This window comes from Mesoplodon densirostris, chromosome 13, assembly GCF_025265405.1.
Source record: "Mesoplodon densirostris isolate mMesDen1 chromosome 13, mMesDen1 primary haplotype, whole genome shotgun sequence".
Taxonomy (NCBI): Eukaryota; Metazoa; Chordata; class Mammalia; order Artiodactyla; family Ziphiidae; genus Mesoplodon; species Mesoplodon densirostris.
Window position 1 is genome coordinate 70,590,325 of NC_082673.1, and position 18,961 is coordinate 70,609,285.

Below are 18,961 nucleotides of genomic sequence, written 5' to 3' on the forward strand. Positions count from 1 at the left end.
AAGTGTGTTTAAAAATCTGAATTCTTCCAAACTATAGGCCCTTAGTAATCTTCGTTTTAGAGCCTTCCTGACAGCCCAGATCAGCTTCCCTCAGAAGTTGTCCCCAGAGTGAACAAACTGAAACCCCGGCCGGAAATCCAGGTATTAACATCATATTCCTCGCTAATTATAAAACACCATTTCACATACTGACATTATTCACTTCTAACCCTTTTATCTAAAACACGTATTTGCTTTCCAATCATAGTTTGACAGCAGAGTGTATCTGACACAAGCCAGTGAAATGATCTTTAATAAGACAGCAGTTCAAAGCATGTAGCTTTCATGCATAATAACTATGTTGGCTTAATTTGCTGCGCCACAGAAATCATTCTATTTGTGGAAATTCACAAAGTACGATGGAATTTTGAGAGCTTTACAAAGATGAAACTGGCTTTTTAAGAGTTCTTCTTTATCTCCCTTAAAGTGAAAAGATTGCCATTCTGACGTTTGTAAAGGACTTGGAAATTTCTCTTCTGATCCTTCTTACAAGTATTGCAAAATATATTCACTACCTGTTATTTATAACCCCTTTGCCTGTCTTTCTTAATTGGCACTAGGTCAAAAGAGAGGTCTAGAACAAATGTGCTGTAGCTACTGAGTTGATAAAAATGATTGATATTTTCAGGGATTGAGGAGGTCAAATAAGTGTGATGCGATTTCATTAGTTCTCAGGTACTTCTTCTAATCATTCCTAAAGAAGGTTAATATTAAACCTAATATGTTTTGAAATCCCTGGCCTACTAATACAATAAAAATCTACAGACTGTAACAGAAACTAATACACTTTCTCAAGCTGATTGTCAGTTTCAACTATACTAAAATTGCTAAAATGAAACGAATACATTACTTAAGAGTCCGTTCTGCATTTCATTCTATTTGAAATGGTAGGGTTTTTTTTTTTTTTTAATCTCACATATGCCTTAAGCTAACACAGAAAGGGTAGATCAAAAAGGTATGCCAGTTTTAATAAAAGTAGAAATCTAAATTACTCCTAAATGCTTTCATAAATTATGATTTTCTTTAAACGCAGGAAGGAATGCTTTATTGGTCCACACCAAGGTCATTCTGGTGTCCCTAGTACTTACACTCACAGTGACTTCTTTTTAAATCAATGTAAAATTTTATTTCCAAAGTTTCATTTGCAATTATGTTGCCTTTTCAGTAGTACATCTCTGCAACCATCAGTGTGACCCAACTCTGGTCCAGTTTGGCAGAGTATAAAATTAAACCCTCATCCAAGACACAGGAAAGACCCTCCCTGAAGCAAAGCCTATAGCAAAAGATTTATAATCTAAAACTAGAACAAAGCACGAATTACTATCATGTAGAACCATAAAGATTAGTGTCATTTTTGGAAGACTCTGAAAACATCAAATTACCATGAAATATGTCCAGAAATATGAAGCCAAGCTAATTCCATGAAAAAAACTTTTCCCAGCCTAATATAAGTGTTGGGATTATTTTCCATGATGAGAGGCTAAAGATAACTCTGAATACACATTTGGATGAAACAGCTACAGAGTGCGTCTGTCTCTTCTGCTCCATTGAGCAGGCTACCCCTTTGGTATTGGGAGCTTGATTTTAACAAACATGTAAAAATTCACATTTCATTACTAACAACTTTTTCTCTACAAAGAGATCACAATACAAAGCACAAACCTGTACATCATAGGTCCCATTTAGTAAAACAGGCCTTGAGGAATTGATATCCTGCAGCACACCAGAAAGCATGGAACGGTTGACTTTCTGGAAGTCTTTGGAATGGCTGAACTGCACCATGTTATGAAGGGCCAAGATTTTGCTGTCCAGCTCAGCATCCTGCCTGGTGCGGTTATGCAGTCCTAAGTGATACTTTCGGAAGTGCTTAATCAGATCTGTGGGGTCGTTGCCATAGTAACCATATCCACAGATATTGCATTTAAAGTCCTGAAGCTCTGGAGACAGAGGTGCCGGGTCTGGGTTGTCATTTACCAGTAAGTCGGTTTTCGATTTATTCAGTCTTACACCCCCATCTGAAGGCACTTGTGGGTTTTTTGAGGCCACTGAAACTGGGCTTGAGCCTTGACAATTGGCTTGACCACTCTGCGCTTGCCCTGTTTCCTCCATAGCCTTCGGTGACATCTTCTGATCTTCCTTTGTCTCCAAGGAGTCCCCTGATGGGGTGCAGGCCATATCTTGAGGGTCATCTGCCTCTGCTCTTTGAGGAGACTTCAAGGGCTCACAGACTCCCCCAGCAGCTGGAGATGAGAAAGCCAACATATTTCTCTCTGTCACCTCATCATGTGGATAGGAGGGAAGGTTTCCTCCCTTACTGGGGCTTTCATAATTGAAGCCAGCCTTCTCACTCAGGATTGCACTTTTTAAGTCCTTCTTACTGCTAGAAGACGGATCTTGGACATGCAAGCTATGTTCCTCCTTATTATTTAGTTCTGCAGCATCACTCTGATCCGTATTTTCTGACATCTGATCTACAGAAAATTCTTTGTTCTTTCCAGATCCCTTGCTTTCTGTACCGACAGGCTCCAGGGTCTGGCCCTCGCCTTCACTAGCAATGTTTCTCAGAGGGGGGTTCTTTTTCCGGACCATATCTGTAAAAATACAAGGAAAAGGAAGATACAGGGTTAGTTGAAATTTGCAGGCATGTAGTCTAATCTAGAACATTTTACTTACTCTATTCAAGGCTTTTTTTAAGGCACATAATAAAAAATGTTCTCTAGGGAAAAAAATCTGCTATTTTTTAAAAAAATAGCAAAAAATTGAGACTGATGCCAACGATTTACATTTAGAATTATTTTTGTCACAGAGGGTGGCTTATTTGTTATTTTTAAATGGTTTTGTGAATACCAAGGTATTATTATTACTAGCTCTATCATTCCTATTACTTAATCTTGGCTGCCAATTATATTTTTTGCTCAGCTTCTTTCTTAAGAGTTGATAGGTAAACGCTTCTATATTTATCTGTTATATACTATGTGTAATATGTACACGTTACGTTTATAGAATAGATACACCTGTTTATGTTTATAGAATATATATTACATGTTTATTTATGATACATATATGTGTATACAAACAACTATAAAGTGAAACTCGATATTGTTACACACTGTGCAACCAAGATATCGATATAGTTTCAACCAAAATATCCTCATAGTCAAAAGACAGAAAGAGCATGTTATAAACAAAGTGAAAACTGCCCCTTTACTTTCAGAAATGGGAGATAACAAATGTTTTATCTCTGCCATACCGATAAATTACTTTAAGCCCCCTCTGGGGGACTTGCCTGAAAGAAGGGGGACCTGGTACACATCATAGTGGCCAGGTTGGGTTTTACTGGGACTCCATCTGGCATGATGAGAACCTACCTAAGGCCAGGGTTTCTAGGCACAGCATGGTGGAAACAGTACCAATCCCAACATCAGGAGCACACTGGAAATTGACTAAAGTAAACTATTCAATTGAACCATGTGACATTGCCATTTCGTAGTTCAACATGGCAAACTGTTAGCAGTTTCCTATGGTTCACCTTCACATGCTAGCTCAACTGTGCCTTTCAAGTTAGGGTCCACATAAGAACATTGTGGGGAGTCTAATGAATCGGAACTCTAAGGGTATAAGGAGATAAGAAATAAATTGTACAGTGTCAATAAAAGAATGCGGTAACAAAGGCTTGTGGAGAACTGACTTTCATGGCCTGTGTTCCTTAATCCTCTAGCCAAAAAACTGCCAGGGCTATGTATGTCGTCACCCCAACTGTCTCTTGGAAAAATCCACCTTCTTTACTAGCTGATGCTACCACAAGGGCGAATTTAACAGAGTTAGTTACACCATGATTATCCAAAATGTCCTTAGAAAATCTAAATTAATAGCATGTTTTAGTCATTCTCATCTATAATTTCCCACAAGTGCTGAGGAACCACACTGGCTTTGGATATATGGGTAAATCTTCGCTTCTGAAAAGCTGGTCAAGCAAAATTTGTATAATATGAATCACTGAACCAAGATAATGCACTAGATACAGGAGAAGGAATCAGTTACAAGGTAATAATTCACTTTCTTGAATAATGTCAAAAATAGCGTAACTGTACTTAAGAGAGTATACTGCTCTTCTTATACACCAAGAATGTTAGTCATCAAAATATCCATAGAATCTCCCACTTGGAACGAGAACAACAACCCAAAGAAAAACTATTTGGAGTTTCCAGTGAAGGTGACAGTCACGAGGCATGTAAACCTGCCTGGCATGGGGGCAAGGGAGGCAGTATGGTCTTCACCTTGGGGTCATTACCATTAGCTCCTAAAATTAACTAAGTCAGGTAACCATCGTTAAAAAAAAAAAATGGAACACTGGCTAACTGATTTATCTTCTAATGTTTGCATTTTAATGTCTTATCTGTTGCTGTTGACATTTTAGACCTCTATTCCTCTGTCAGAACAGCCAGAACTTGGGAACTTGTACCAACACATGGAAGACTGGAGGGCAATTTTACTGGTAGTCAACAAAGGGAAAACTAAAAGGGAAGGAATAAAAGGAAAGCTTGAAAGAAATAAGTTACAGTCTAAAATATAAGAGTTTGAGTAAAAAATATAGTTTTAACTTGGCCTATAGAAAAGGAAATACTAGTTTATAGAGTATCAGTCATTCCTGCATACAAAAATGTGATGATTTGGTACAGCATTTCATGCATTTCCCTCCAGAATTTCCTGTTTGTTTGTTTTTCCATTGGATTTTAACATTTCCTCCATCATATAAATAAAATCTAACAGTGATGCACCAAGATGAAATAAATAAGGCTACACAGAAAAGATAAAAATCTATATGAAAGGCAGGATTCATGAAGAAAAAAGGATGAAATAATCCAATTCATTAAGATTATCCTTCCATTCAAATGAAAAGAAAATGGTTTATGCCCATATATTAAGGTAAAGGCGATGAGGAAAACAGCGACATCTTACACAGCAAGGGAACTAAGATAAAAAACTTAGAAATGAACAGATATAAATATGTCAATAATTGAAAAAAAGTAATGTATTTTCCAGAACAAAAAAGTTGGATCTTGCTGATTTATTATCATCATGAAGAACAGTAATGGGTCATAGTTTAAAAACTACTCAACCAGCATCTATAGTGACTGAGAGAAAATATGATTTGATTAAATTATCATCCTTTCAAATTTCAGTTCATTCTTTCACCCAAGAACAGACCTTTACAACCCATATGACTCACTGAATAGGGCCCTTAATAATATACATTGCAAAGAATGCTAAACTGCTAAAACTTCAAAGAAGTATCAGAGAGGTCATTTGGGTTTTATTTTTTTTGTTCTGGGGGGAAGGGGCATGTTCTTTTTAGCTGCTTTTAAAAAAATCATGGTTAATTTAGTTGAGTACACTTTGAAGTAGTTAGAGAAAAAATAATTTTTTACTGGAATTACATCGCTATAATTTTTCAGAATGACATATTATGTAAATATAAGCACATTCGCAATACTTCTAAGTGGAAGAAACTCCCCTAACAACTCATAAGTTAGATACCGTAAGACCAGGCCCACCCTCAAGTTATTATCTCTAAGACAAATAACAGATTGCATGACATTGTACTGTGTGCCAAAAACTTTTCCAGTTAACAATTTCACTTGAAAAAATAGATCACATACTTGTAAAATCATACCCAGCATTGACTTCATAAGGCATGTGGCTTTAGAGTGCTTTTTTACAATTATTAATTCTATTAGTCAACTAGCAGGAGGGCTAATGCAATTGTCTTAGAAGACGCTCAGAAGACACAGAAGACATTTTGAGAGCTGATCTGTACATCTGCAAAACAAAACAAAAAATATTTTCCTTCCTAAATGATGTAAACATATTTTAATGGATCACACCTAAAACACATTAATATGCCAGCACCGCAAGCTGCTTGAAAGATACCTGATAAAAGCATGAGTAAATCTTGAGCAAGATTTTCTCCCTCCCCTGGGTTTTAATAAAGCAACAGGAGAAGGAGGAACATGATATAAAAGATTATAGAAGTCATTTTCACAGCAGACTGTGCTGTTGGCAAAATTAGTTAACCTCGAACTCCCCTTGAACCTTAAGGAACACAATACTTACCTACTCTGGGGTGGGGATAAAACATCTTAATTAGTAATCATGGAGGGGGCCTGCTTCTGGAAAAGATACAAAGTGCACTTGCCTATCTGCACGGTCACAGCTAAAGACATGGAATGGTACCCATAACTAGTCTCCTCCAGACTCACAGTACCAGTGTATATATACCATGAGGCTGAGAAAAGAACTATTTCAATGCCATCAGGAATTTTGCATCAGATCTAAGTATGCCTTACCAAGAGTTATAGAAACATTACATATTATAACATGTATTATCTTTTTAGCTATTTTTAAGTCATATTTTCACTCTTGATAAATAAGATTGTAAAGCTATGACTGAACCAGCATTCAACCATCCTTATATCATCTTTTTTTTTAATCTGAATGAAATTATTGAGGCAGATACTGCATTAATGGTCATAATATAATTGAACAGATGTACTACATATATACACGTGTGTGTGTGTGTGTATGTATAGATATATATAATCACATCAATGAGCCTTACTCATCAGTTTTGCCAACTCTGTTTTAAACTTTTTCATTCTACTGTACAGCAATATCCCTCACACTGACTACCACAAAAGTTCAAAATGCCAGTTACAGAAGGTCCACTATAGACAACCATTTAGGCAACAGGGCAATAAATGAACAAAAAGTGAATTGGGCAAGGAGGAGCTGAAGAACCTAAATGAGCACTACAAGGCTCAAAAGTGCCAACTTCAGTCCTCTATTTAATTATGAGATAAAAACCGACCTGGGGGCTGGCTAGGGGACCAGAGGGTAACAGTGAGCATTCCCACATTTACATCATTTTCCACCTGTACAAACACATGAATGCATATTACGTGCCAAGATTGTTAAGCAGGTTCAAAATGTATTTAGCTTCCTAAAAATGCTCTAACTGTATTAATTTTTATTACTGAGATATGAGGCATTCCATTTGCAAAAATCTCAATTTCTATTCTTATCTCCTCCTAAACTAAAACTTAAATCTATAAGTTTTCTTTGCATTTTTGGTAGAAGAGTTTATTAGAAAAAAGCAATAGCGTACTGCACTATTTCTGTGTTACAGTATCACTAAGACAGGTTTATGCAGTGGAAACAATCAGCATTAGAGCTTAAAATATAATTCTGGTAACTACTTCATCTCACTGATTAAAATGCTTAAATATACAAGAAAAAATTTTTTCTATAAACGACTATGACTTATGTTCCCAGAATGGCACCTTCACAGCAAAAGGAATCTAAGTTTTCTATTATTACCCAGATATTTTAAACCATTATTTAGTTTTATTTCATCTATATGAATATATAAATATGTATGTAGAAAAATATATACACACACATACATTTATGAAATAGTCTTGCTCAAATAACCTTGCCATAGATAATCAAATGAATTATTCCACCAAAGGAATCAACTATCACAGTAATTTAAAAAGAGAGCTGAGATCACACAACCATCCAATGCAAATGAAGTTAAGAATTTATTTCCATTAGACGAGAAACTCCTTGAAGGTAAGAGATATAAACTCTATGTTCTTTGTGGCATCTTGACCCGAAACACAGTAAAGAATCAAAACCTAAGAAGGTAGAAGGGTACACAAATCACACATCCAGTTTCTGAACCTGATTCAGATCACCAGCTGATGTAATCAAGGGCAAGCCCTTTCCCTTCTCAGAGCCTCTCTTATCCGTATAATGAGAGAATTACAATAAATTATTTCTAACCTGCACTCTGCCTCTAAGACTCCATGATGGTTCTGGTTAATAGCTTAAGCACTTTAGTTACCTTAGAAAAGCTTTACCCAATTTTCTTGGAACATTACAAAATATTAAGCCATCAACAACTAAGGGTAGCATAAATACCACTGACACCTACCAATCACTGTTTTCCATTTTCTCCGACTTTCATTCATCCATTCAACACATGTATATCCAACAACAGCTATGTGCTGAAGACATCCAGCAAGAGGACTTCATTTTATTATTTGTCATCATTTTAAGAGAGGAAGGATATTTTTCAAAAGTAAAGAAAAAATTATAAGGAACTCCTCTTTCTAAAAGAAGCTGAAACTTTTGAGTACTTTTCCAAACAATAATTTCAACTAGGTGCACTTTCAATTGATACTTTCTCTCTCTCTATGTATGTACATATACATATATATGTGTGTGTGTGTGTATATCAATACACACACACACACACGTATATATAAACACACACATCTTTATATATATATATATATATATATATATATAAAACCTGAACAAGACTAAAAAGATAGGGAAGCAAGACTATGTAATCTGACCTCAATCTCTAATTCTGCTGAGTATGATTTTTATTATAAGTAGCAGCTCTTATCATCATAATATATAATACCAGATGACATTTTCTTATTGTTTTTCCAGATAATAAATCTTTCAAGGGTTTAAAATCAAAGCTTTACACAAAAAGAAAAGATATCATAGTCTTCTCCTTAATATATGTTTCTTCCAGGCTTGTTTGCATCAACAGCCCAAGAGTACTGAGTTATTAATTACACATTTCATGTAGCTTTTATTTAAAAAAATTAAAAAGAAAGAAAAAAGAAAAGCAAGTTGTTTCTTTTGATCAAAAGTCCCCCACAAAGAATTTAAAGAATTAATCAAGTGATAGCAAAATAAAAGGAAGGTCGAATCTTGCGCTCATGGCAAACTAGATAGCTTCCATATGAACAACATATAAAGTTCAGTTTTTAAAGAACATATGTGTTTGCTCATTGGTTTAGAAAAAAAAAACTTGAATCCTGTCTACTCCATATATACAGATCAAAATCAGATTGCTTAAGTGAACTATAAAATGCAAGAGAACATTGTTTATCCAATTCACAAACCCAAGAATTGTTGAAGGAGTTTAAATGTTTTCTGTTTCTTCAGATTCCAGGGCAATACTTCAATGGTAGATCGCTTTTTCTGTAAACTGCTTCAAACTTCATAAATCCAGTGTCAGATGCTGTTCTTTGCTATCCATGTCTATTTAATTTGCTCTCTCTGAATTGATTATTCCTGAATCTTTAAAGGTATTTCTGGACATCTTAAATCCTGTTGAGATTTAAATGTCATCACCTTCAAACAATTCCCATCAAATAAATCTCTTATTAATTCACATCAAATTAATCCATAATGATCACTTCTATTAACATATGCTTCAGAGCACAAAGCCCATTAACAGTCATCTGGACACTAGAACTAACCCGAGCCTTTCTGAGATAAAATGCACACTATTTAGATATCCGATTTCAAAGAATTTTGATCCTGGCCCAAACACATTTTATTAGGCTTTTATTTCATCATGCTATGCTCTCTGTATTTTAAATATCTCATTTCAAATGTACTAGTCTAGGTAAAAGGAGATAGTCTGGTAAATAAGTAATAATGTCATATTTGCCAAAATGAGTATCCACATATCCATATACATCTTAGAGAAAGAATTTCATTAAGTACTTACTCTTATAAAAATATTACCAAAAAAATTTTGGGGGGGTTACCTTTAAAGACTTTATACTAGAAGTCTAAATGAAACTGTAGGATATATCTGAAAAAATGAAGCATCTGCCTACTTCACTAAATGGGATAACTAAAATAGAGCAAGTGTACATCATGGAAAATCAAAGAGAAAGGGCATTATTTTTCCCTTCATAACAGGTGAGAGGCAAATGTATTAAAGACTCTGATTTGAATAAGATTACAATTTCACTAAGAAAATTAAGAAACGTTACCATTCACTGCCCATACATAAGTCATTTTTCCTTTTGTATTCCTCTCCAAGAAAAAAATAATAATTAAAATAATCTACAATGACAACTGTTGATTCAAACAGGCCAATCTGACTTTGCAAGTGTGCATGGGCCAGGCTCAACTTTATCCTTTCTTCTTTGTTAAACTGAGAATATTTCAACTGGTCCACGGGCAAAGAGCCAAACACAGCACTTAAATTCAAAAAGAATAGCTCACGGAAAAGTATACACGCAGCTCTTTATCTTGATGGTTATGACGGCAATTGACATTTTATTTGTATGTAAATTAGATTTCTACTGATAACAAAAATAATGAGTGCTGTGCTCCATAGGAATGCCTTTGACTTTCTTCCCAGCATTTGCCAAAAAAAATCTTTGTATATTAAAGGTAATTTAATTTTAATATATCGATGCTGCTTTGTCTGTTTTCCAATCTGTTGTTCAATTGTAAAGAAAATCTCAATTATTACCTCAATCCAGCTATGTAACTGGCTTACAGCTGTCTGTGTCCTCCCATAAGAAATCTGTGTCAATCACTGCCAATCCATTTGGTAAATTAACATACATGTACAATATGGTGAATCTAACAGATGCATTCCATGACAATTCAAAAAGAATGCTCACTGTCTTCACAGCATTGTTTAAGTGTATTAGGCAAAGTTTTTGCTCATGTTTTTAAGAGTGCCAAACTAGACACAAGATTAAAACAATCGCCATGAAGGATATTGAGAGCTTATACTGGTTTTATACACACACACACATTTTTTAAACACATGTGTATCTATGTGTTAAATATAATATCTATCATAATATGATATTTAACAAATGTCATATATAATACATAAAATAATGTATACATGTATATGTGTGTATGTCTGTGTGTGTGTGTGTGTGTGTATATATATATATATATATGTATATATATATATATATATGTATATAAAATAGCCAAAGTGATGGGGAACATAAATCTGTGCCACCATATTCAACAGTTTTTGCTTACAACTCTGGTAAGTAACTTGCAAACCACTAAGGTACCACTTGCTCATCCCTAAGGTACCAAAGGAAGCAGCTTAAAAGGTCTCACCCATCGGAGACCAATAGTCCAATGAGTACCTACCAGGTAAGGCACAGATATCACGAGGAATCAGCAAATGCATACACGCAATGAAAGGAAATTAAGAGAAGTTCAGAGTGTTGCTCTATATATAAGTTCCAAGAGGCCGGGGATCTTTATTTAGTTTAGTTTAGTTTTTTTTTTTTTTTTAGAATCTTTTTTTTTAAATCTTTATTGGAGTGTAATTGCTTTACAATGGCGTGTTAGTTAACAAAGTGAATCAGTTATACACATACATATGTTCCCATATCTCCTCCCACCCTCCCTATCCCACCCCTCTAGGTGGTCACAAAGCACCGAGCTGATCTCCGTGTGTAGTATGTATTTTTTAAAGTTCATTTAAGTTAACAAACAGTACAAAGATATCTTTCACACTGTGTAATGAATACACACTAATGACATGAAATTTGGTTTAGACACCCCCCTAGTTATTGCTAAAGGCTTAATGTAAGCAACTTAGTATCATTTTCCCTTCTGATAAAAGCAAAGAAACAAATTATACACACACAGGTTGGAATCATTTTTCTCTTTTGTTAAGTACACTGAAATTTTTCAAAGAAAACTGGTCCTGTTTTAAATGGGAAATATTTTAAAACTGGAAAGCAACTTCTGATAGTAGAATAGGTTAAACCACTTTTTCCTGACTCCTAGGATGAGAAAAGTTTTATATATGAAGGAAAAATAAAGTACACACAGAATTCCTTCATAATCTGGGTAGGTAACCGGCTTGGAAATCTTCAGCTGTAGGAACTTTTTTTGAATAAACAATTATTTCTGGACACTGCCTATGCTCACCCCAAATTTAGCTAGGCTCTATCTGGAATTTTACTATGGTAACTAGTTAAGCACAGATGACAAGAAATTCAAGAATTTTCTCTACGTTCTTTCCATGATATTAGCTTCAAAAAAAGAAATGTAAGGAGGTTCCTTGGTCAAAATAAGTTTAATGGAAACTGTATAATACTTTATACCCCTTCTTCATAGATCCACAATGTACATTAGCGATTACAGCTCTGAAAAGTCCTGGGAGTTATACAGTGGGGAGTCTGTTCAGTTTGGACTGGAATTTCCCAATCTCATTTGGCTTTAAGTCACATTCTACCACTTACCAACAAAACTATTGTTCTGCTGAGCACAGTTGGAGATGCAGCTCTGGACAGTAACTATCTTCTTGCCTTATGCATATGTAATATTTTAAAATATTAAATAAAAGCATAGGTCATGTTTTTAAACAAAATAAGTATTCTATCATTAATTTGGCAAGAAAACTAGCATGCTTTGATATGAAGTTGACAGTTTTGAAGGGTTTTGTTTTGGTTTTTTTCCAGCATGGTTATCAACTCTAAAAGATCAGGATCTACTATCATGAAAGATTTAGATTCAGTATTTTAAAAGAACATTTAATGGCAGAGGGTGAGTCATGCTAGAACATCAGGGGAAAAAAAGGCAGGAGCTAAACATCAATGCACACTATGATATCCAATGTCCAAGTCATATATGCATAAGCATGTATGGATATAAGCCCAGTGTTATCTCTGAGCTAAACAGTTTACACAGATATCATTGCATTAAAAAGTCCTATTTTTTCAGTTATTCTTTCTAATGCTGTCTACTACAGTTAATCAATTTAAAGCACTACCACCTTGTGTACTAAATTTGTCTCAGTCTTTTATAATAATTTTAAATGTATCTGATTAAACTTAGGAACAGAAATATGGCAGGGATTTAAGGAACTATGGTGTGTGGAAAGCAGTCAGAGACTGACCCAGGACTGCACTGAGGGAACTTACAGCATCAGTAGTTCTCAACTGTTTGAAGATACTGGAGGGGCTTCCCTGGTGGTGCAGTGGTTGAGAGTCCTCCTGCCTATGCAGGGGACACGGGTTCGTGCCCCGGTCCGGGAGGATCCCACGTGCCGCGGAGTGGCTGGGCCCGTGAGCCATGGCCACTGAGCCTGCGCGTCCAGAGCCTGTGCTCCGCAACGGGAGATGCCACAACAGTGAGAGGCCCGCGTACCACACACACACACAAAAAAAGATACTGGAGAGAATACATCTAGCCCACATGCTCCTCTCTGGTTATTAATAAATCCCATTCCCCCAAACTCAGCCTCTGCTTCCAGATTCATCTGTACCTACAATAGAGAATAGAACACCAGTGTCTGGACCACAGTCAGGAAACATGTGTCTTAGGACTGAGTCTGTGACTGCATCCTTTCTGGTATAGCTTAATAGAGTCTAGTTCGTGTTTCTGGGTGATGCAGAAGAGCAACGCTATATAGAGAGAGGGCGGCCTCCCTACCTCACCCTTCTCAGCTCTTGCTTCACGGGCTCTTGGATTTTGTTTCATTGCTATTGCTTTCCCCCTACCCCCAAAGATGAAAACAAAAGATTAAAAATAAATTTAAAAATAGAAATAGGCTGGCTAGATGCCAAAGTAAATGTGAAACAGGGAATTTATTTGAAGTTAATTTTAAATGCAAAGTCAGACATAGTGGTGAGGTCACGGTAAGGGCCAAGTCTGAGAGGATGACCACACATTCAGGTTACTCATGGATGCCACAGCACCTCCTTTACCATTCACCAAGCAAGAGAGAACGGCGGTATGATGCATATAAGTGGGGCTCTAGAATCAGTGAGGGCAGAAATTAGCTCACTCATTAAATATGTTGTATAGCTAATCTACTCCATCTTCACATTTAAGTTCAATATAAACTTAAGAATCTATCGAAACACACACACACAACATACCCGCACACACCTTTAGAAAAGACTTTCACCACCTGCACCCCAATTAGTAATTTCTTTTCTCCGTCAATCTTGTGGACACCTGTCACAACAGAGTAAAGGAAAAAAATATATATTTATATAATTCCAGATTCAGGTGTTTTACAAATAATTCCTTCAAAATCCTACTGAATTTTGAAAGAAGTCAAAATTCAGAACTAGACTTTTTTAGGCTCACAGCTGTGAATGTTAATGTATATCATAACCTAAATTTTTAGTGAATATCAAAAATTTCCTATGTTATTGTTACCGTGAGCCAGACACTATGCCAAGAATGTATTATCTCATTTGATTTTCATTTTTAACAACAACTCTTTAAGTAAGATAATATTATTATCCACATTTTACAGATGAAGCAACTAAGATTGAGAAAAGTTAGATCAACTTGCCGAGGTCACAGACCTAGCACATGGAAGAGTTAGGTCTGAAGGAGTCCAGGGCCAAGATTGGTTTACCACTGCATTTCTCACAAACTCCCTCACGTTTTTATGAACTACAGTTAAGCAATGCATTCATAGATATAAAAGTGATAGCACTTTAAGAAACTTACAAGAGAATAAAACCTACCAGACACCATTTTACAAAGATTACCATCAAATGTACTTGATGTACTTGCTTGGCTCTATATTTGTGTCAAGCAAATATACAATCTTCCCAGTATTCTCATGGACTACTGGGTTATCCTAATGTTTGCATTTTCCTCCTAACACCTAGCACATCACTAAGGTTATGAAATTATCCAAGTCCCTAAATGGATTCACTTCTACAAAGTCTTTACAATTCCCCTGAGCAAAAGTTGAGTCTTTTCTACTATCATCTGTGGCAATGTATGCACATCTCCTTTTTAAGTGCTTGCCACGCACAATGTAATTATGAGTTTATGCTTTAGGCTACCTCCCTAGACTGTGAAGTCCTCCAGACCAGAAAATACCATTATTAATATTATTAATGTCAATTCAAAGTATTAATATATATCCATTCATGTATGTGACTACTTAATAAAAATTGATAAAAAATGAATTTATATATTTAAATATCTATATGTTATCAACGATTCTCAGAGGCTACAACACACTTCATCGTTAACAGTGACACACTATGATAATGATTATTAGAGGGAAACATAGTAGCATAATGAGGCTAGGGACATACAAGTTTTTAAAAAGTTCAATGATACTAACATGGCCCTCCCCACTGAGACTAGTCTACTACCCAGAGTAGACACTCACAAAAGTTCTTATTGGATAGATGGATGTTAGCACACTTAGAAATCTTTGCTTAGTGTTTATCTTTTCAAGGGAGGCCTGAATCTCTGGACATTAGATAGTCTCACAAAAATAAAAACTAGAATATTGCTACAGTTGTCTCGTTAACATAATTAATAACAAATCAAATCAAGACATACAGAGACTCAAAGTATTAATTTTGACATTATTTAAGCTGAACAAAGAATCAAATATCATAGTTCTAGATCCAGAGTCATAGAGCAATAAATGCATAAGTTGTGAGAAATAAGAATTATTAAATTTGTTTTTTGAAACTGTGAATCACACAACTATGTTGGTTTGATTTGGGTCCTATATATGTCTATATAAATTTACATACTGAAAATATTTGTGAACTGAATTACATAGAGGAAGGTTCATTAAAAATTAAGCACACTCTATATAGTAGTAATTCTATAATAATGTTACTATAATCAAAAAAATGAATTTTACAAGTTCATATATCTGCATGATTATTTCTATTCTATATGTGAATATCATATGGTATTTAATGTATTTACAATATATATTAATATTTACTATAACTACATGCATTTATATATATAAATTTTATTTACAAATTTTTCACCATCCTCTAACATTCCAAAATTCAAAATATTCTGTACTAATAGCATAATATATAAAAATAAATAAATGTCTGTCTTTTAAAGGAACCGACTGGAACATAAAAGAATACAGAAAAGTCTCAAACATCTGGATCAGACTCCTAGCAACTTAAAGCATCTAGACTGACATAAAGCCAGAAGTTCAATCTAAAAATGTGTGCATTCACACAACTGTGTGCACGTGCACGTGCACACACACACACACACATTCACAAGAATACTCACAACATCATTATTTGAACTGTCAAAACTGGAAAACAACTCCAGTGTTCATCAACAGAACAGGTTTCAAAGTTGCAACATACAATGGAATGTGTGGTCATACAATAGAATATTATACTGCAATAAAAATAAATTACATACTACAACATGGATGAATTTCACAAACGGGATGTTGACTGAGAAGTCAGACATAAAAGAATGCATACTTTTAATGCATTATGAATGCTGTGCTTTAACGCACGCAAAGCCTCAAAACAAGCAAAACCGATCTAAAGCGTGAGCGGTCAGGAGAGTGATTAACTCCTGTGGGAAGGAAAGGGAACAGAAGAGGAGGGGGCACAACACCTGGGCTTGGAGGGCACTAGTGATGTGTCTGTTGACATGAGAGATAGTTACACAAGTGTATTTATTTTGTAATAACTCACTGAAGTACAGACTTATGATTTATGCATTTTTCAGATAACAAGTTAAAGTGTGTATGTGGTTTTTCAGTGAAACAGCAATTGCTCTGCAGGGACCATGGAGTACATAATATATTGAGAGGAATCCTGTCAGCTGATATTTTTTTATGGGCAAATCAAGCCATCCAATGGAGTGGAATGTCGTCATTGACCATTCAAGCCAAGTTGCAGGGCACAAAGGGCCCAGATGTGCCAAGTAGGCAACAAGGTAGTAGAAGAAAGAACAAAAGAGAAACGAAGGGAGAAGAACATAAAGAGTTCTGGGCAAAAGAGATATGAACGGGTGAAAGGTTTAAAAAGAGGTCAGAGGTAAAAACAGGAGCAAAAAAGCAACAGACACCCTAAGAAAGGAAAAGCTAATATCGAAAGAAACAGGAGAGCGCTCTTGGTCTTGGACTCTGGTCGTAGCGGAGGGGTGTCAGAAAGGTGCAAAGCAAAGACACGTATCTGTAGTTGTTAAGTGTATCATTAGGACACACTACATGCATAAGACCACAGAGACAGGCTAAGGAAAGGTGGAAGAGAACAAATATTTGTTGAGTATCTATTAAGTACCAGCCATTTGCTTCCAGGCTCACAAAATTTTCTCATTTAGTCCTCACTGAAACCTGTGAGGAATCTATTCGCCCTAGTTTAACAAACAGGAAAACTGGAATTGAAAAGGGGTTAAAGTAACCCGCTTACCTGAGAAGACTGGATTGGAATAAATGAAAAACAGCCAATCAAACAACACTGTGGCTTTTTCAGAGAATCCACACATTGAAATCCTGAGTATGTTTATACGGCTGAATAAATGCCCTGTTTAAATGAAGTGTAGCAGATTCTACCTTGATCTAAGGTAGTTGCTCTCAGTCTACGTAATAAGGTATTCCATCTCACACATTGAACAATGATAGGTGTTTCTCACCTTGTGCAAAAAAGATAAGTTAATAGGTAAAATTCTATCAGTTTTAAACTTTCCACCTAGTTAATATTTTCTTAAGACTTTGGCTTCTATTATCACGTGGTTTCCAAAAAGGAATGAACAAGCAGCATACAAATGTTAACAGAGAAACTCGAACGCAGCATTTCTTAAATGTATTTTCTGGGACGTTTAGTATTTGTTTTGTAGGTACAAGCAGACATGTAATACAATCACATTTTATCCTACGGAAATCGCTCCAGGTTTGTGTTTGATATGATAATTTAAGATTATTTCAGGGAGTTTCTCAAAGAGAACCATAAAGTCCGAGAATATAGTCATCTAAATGAGCTTAAGAACCTTGGGTTGAAGCAGAACAAGAACTGGTTGGCTGGCCCCGCTTTGTATGCTTCTTGTACGTCAAAGCATTAATGCTCTATATATTTACCTGTTGACTCCAGGAAACAAGTTGAGGTACGGATGGGAAAAGCTGCTTGAGAAAGGAGCAACACAATGCCTAGAAAACAGTGGCACTATGTTGTATTATTTAAAATTAACTGCTTCCATGATTCTTTTGAACTTTTTGTGACCTGACATTTCACAATGACAGTTTTACCTAGTTATTTCAAAATCAAGATTACTGCAGAGTTCACCTGAAAAAACAATACTGGGATCTGATAATATTATTATTATCTTCATACCTGCAAATGATGCCTTGGTTATTTAGGCTACAAATCAGGGTTCTATTCAGAAAATAAAATGCTGTTATCAAAGTGACTTCATGAAAAAGTTAATATATCATGAGAGTGACATACAGTCCTTTTAATCATATTATAATATTAAGAATGCCCTGTTTTAAGGTTGAAATAGAACAAATTACATTACAAGTGAGACATGACAGAAATCTCTCAGAAAATTGCAGCCTACTAAGTGTATACCATATTCTGGAGGGGAAAAAAAAAAACAGGCTGTAGGTCCCCAAATATCCTGCCCTGGTTTATGAAAATAAACATGGAATTCTCCTTCACAAAGTATCATCGATATGATCCAAATGAGGTAAAAGAGGAGGTGGACTCTGGCAGGTAAGGCCCACAGTTCAGAGTATGAATGGCGGAAAAAATACAGGAAATACTTTGGATAGTGCTAACAAGTTACGAGATAGCACTACTCAAGAATATTTTTTGATGACCCAGAATATTGCTTGAAAGAGAACCACTTTAGTCTGATTCAGTAACTTATACTTAGAATAATGTCTCGTAATTTATCCCCTTGTGCATCCTTCACCTCACTCTCATGAAAAAATTGCAAATGATTACCCAAACAAGCGACTACTAGCATGTTTTTCCCAGCAACCCAGGTCATGTGTATCTGCAGGCATCAGTACCCATTTAGCACTAAATCTTAGTTTTTTGTGCAACTATGACAAAAATGACTAAATGCTATGATTACTGATACTTATACTCAAGAATAAATTAACATCACATTTATTCATTCAACCTGTGTTTTTGCAGGCATCAAGTTAGGTGCTAAAAAGAAGCTGGGAAGGAGGCAAGCAGGAAGCCTGCCCTCCGTGAGCTTCCAGTCTAGCCAGAGAAAAGAAAACCAGGACAGAGAGGTGCCTGATCCAGATTTGGTATAACAGGAGAGGGTCCTG

General features: G+C 35.6%; 1 protein-coding gene across 7 annotated transcripts in view; it reads right to left on the reverse strand.

Moving 5' to 3' along the window:
* TRPS1 (transcriptional repressor GATA binding 1) overlaps positions 1 to 18,961 on the reverse strand; it is a 261,994-nt gene that overhangs the window by 205,323 nt on the left and 37,710 nt on the right. For 3 of the 7 annotated variants that reach the window (XM_060115919.1, XM_060115921.1, XM_060115923.1), the window contains 2 exons: positions 5,700 to 5,859; positions 1,702 to 2,630 (listed from right to left, as the gene is read on the reverse strand). In XM_060115919.1, the coding sequence (XP_059971902.1) occupies positions 1,702 to 2,630; positions 5,700 to 5,736 (966 nt within the window). In that variant the 5' untranslated portion in view covers positions 5,737 to 5,859. Of the gene's footprint in view, positions 1 to 1,701; positions 2,631 to 5,699; positions 5,860 to 13,806; positions 13,876 to 18,961 lie in introns of all 7 variants that reach the window. The other 4 variants (XM_060115926.1, XM_060115925.1, XM_060115920.1 and 1 more) reach the window with 3 other exon arrangements.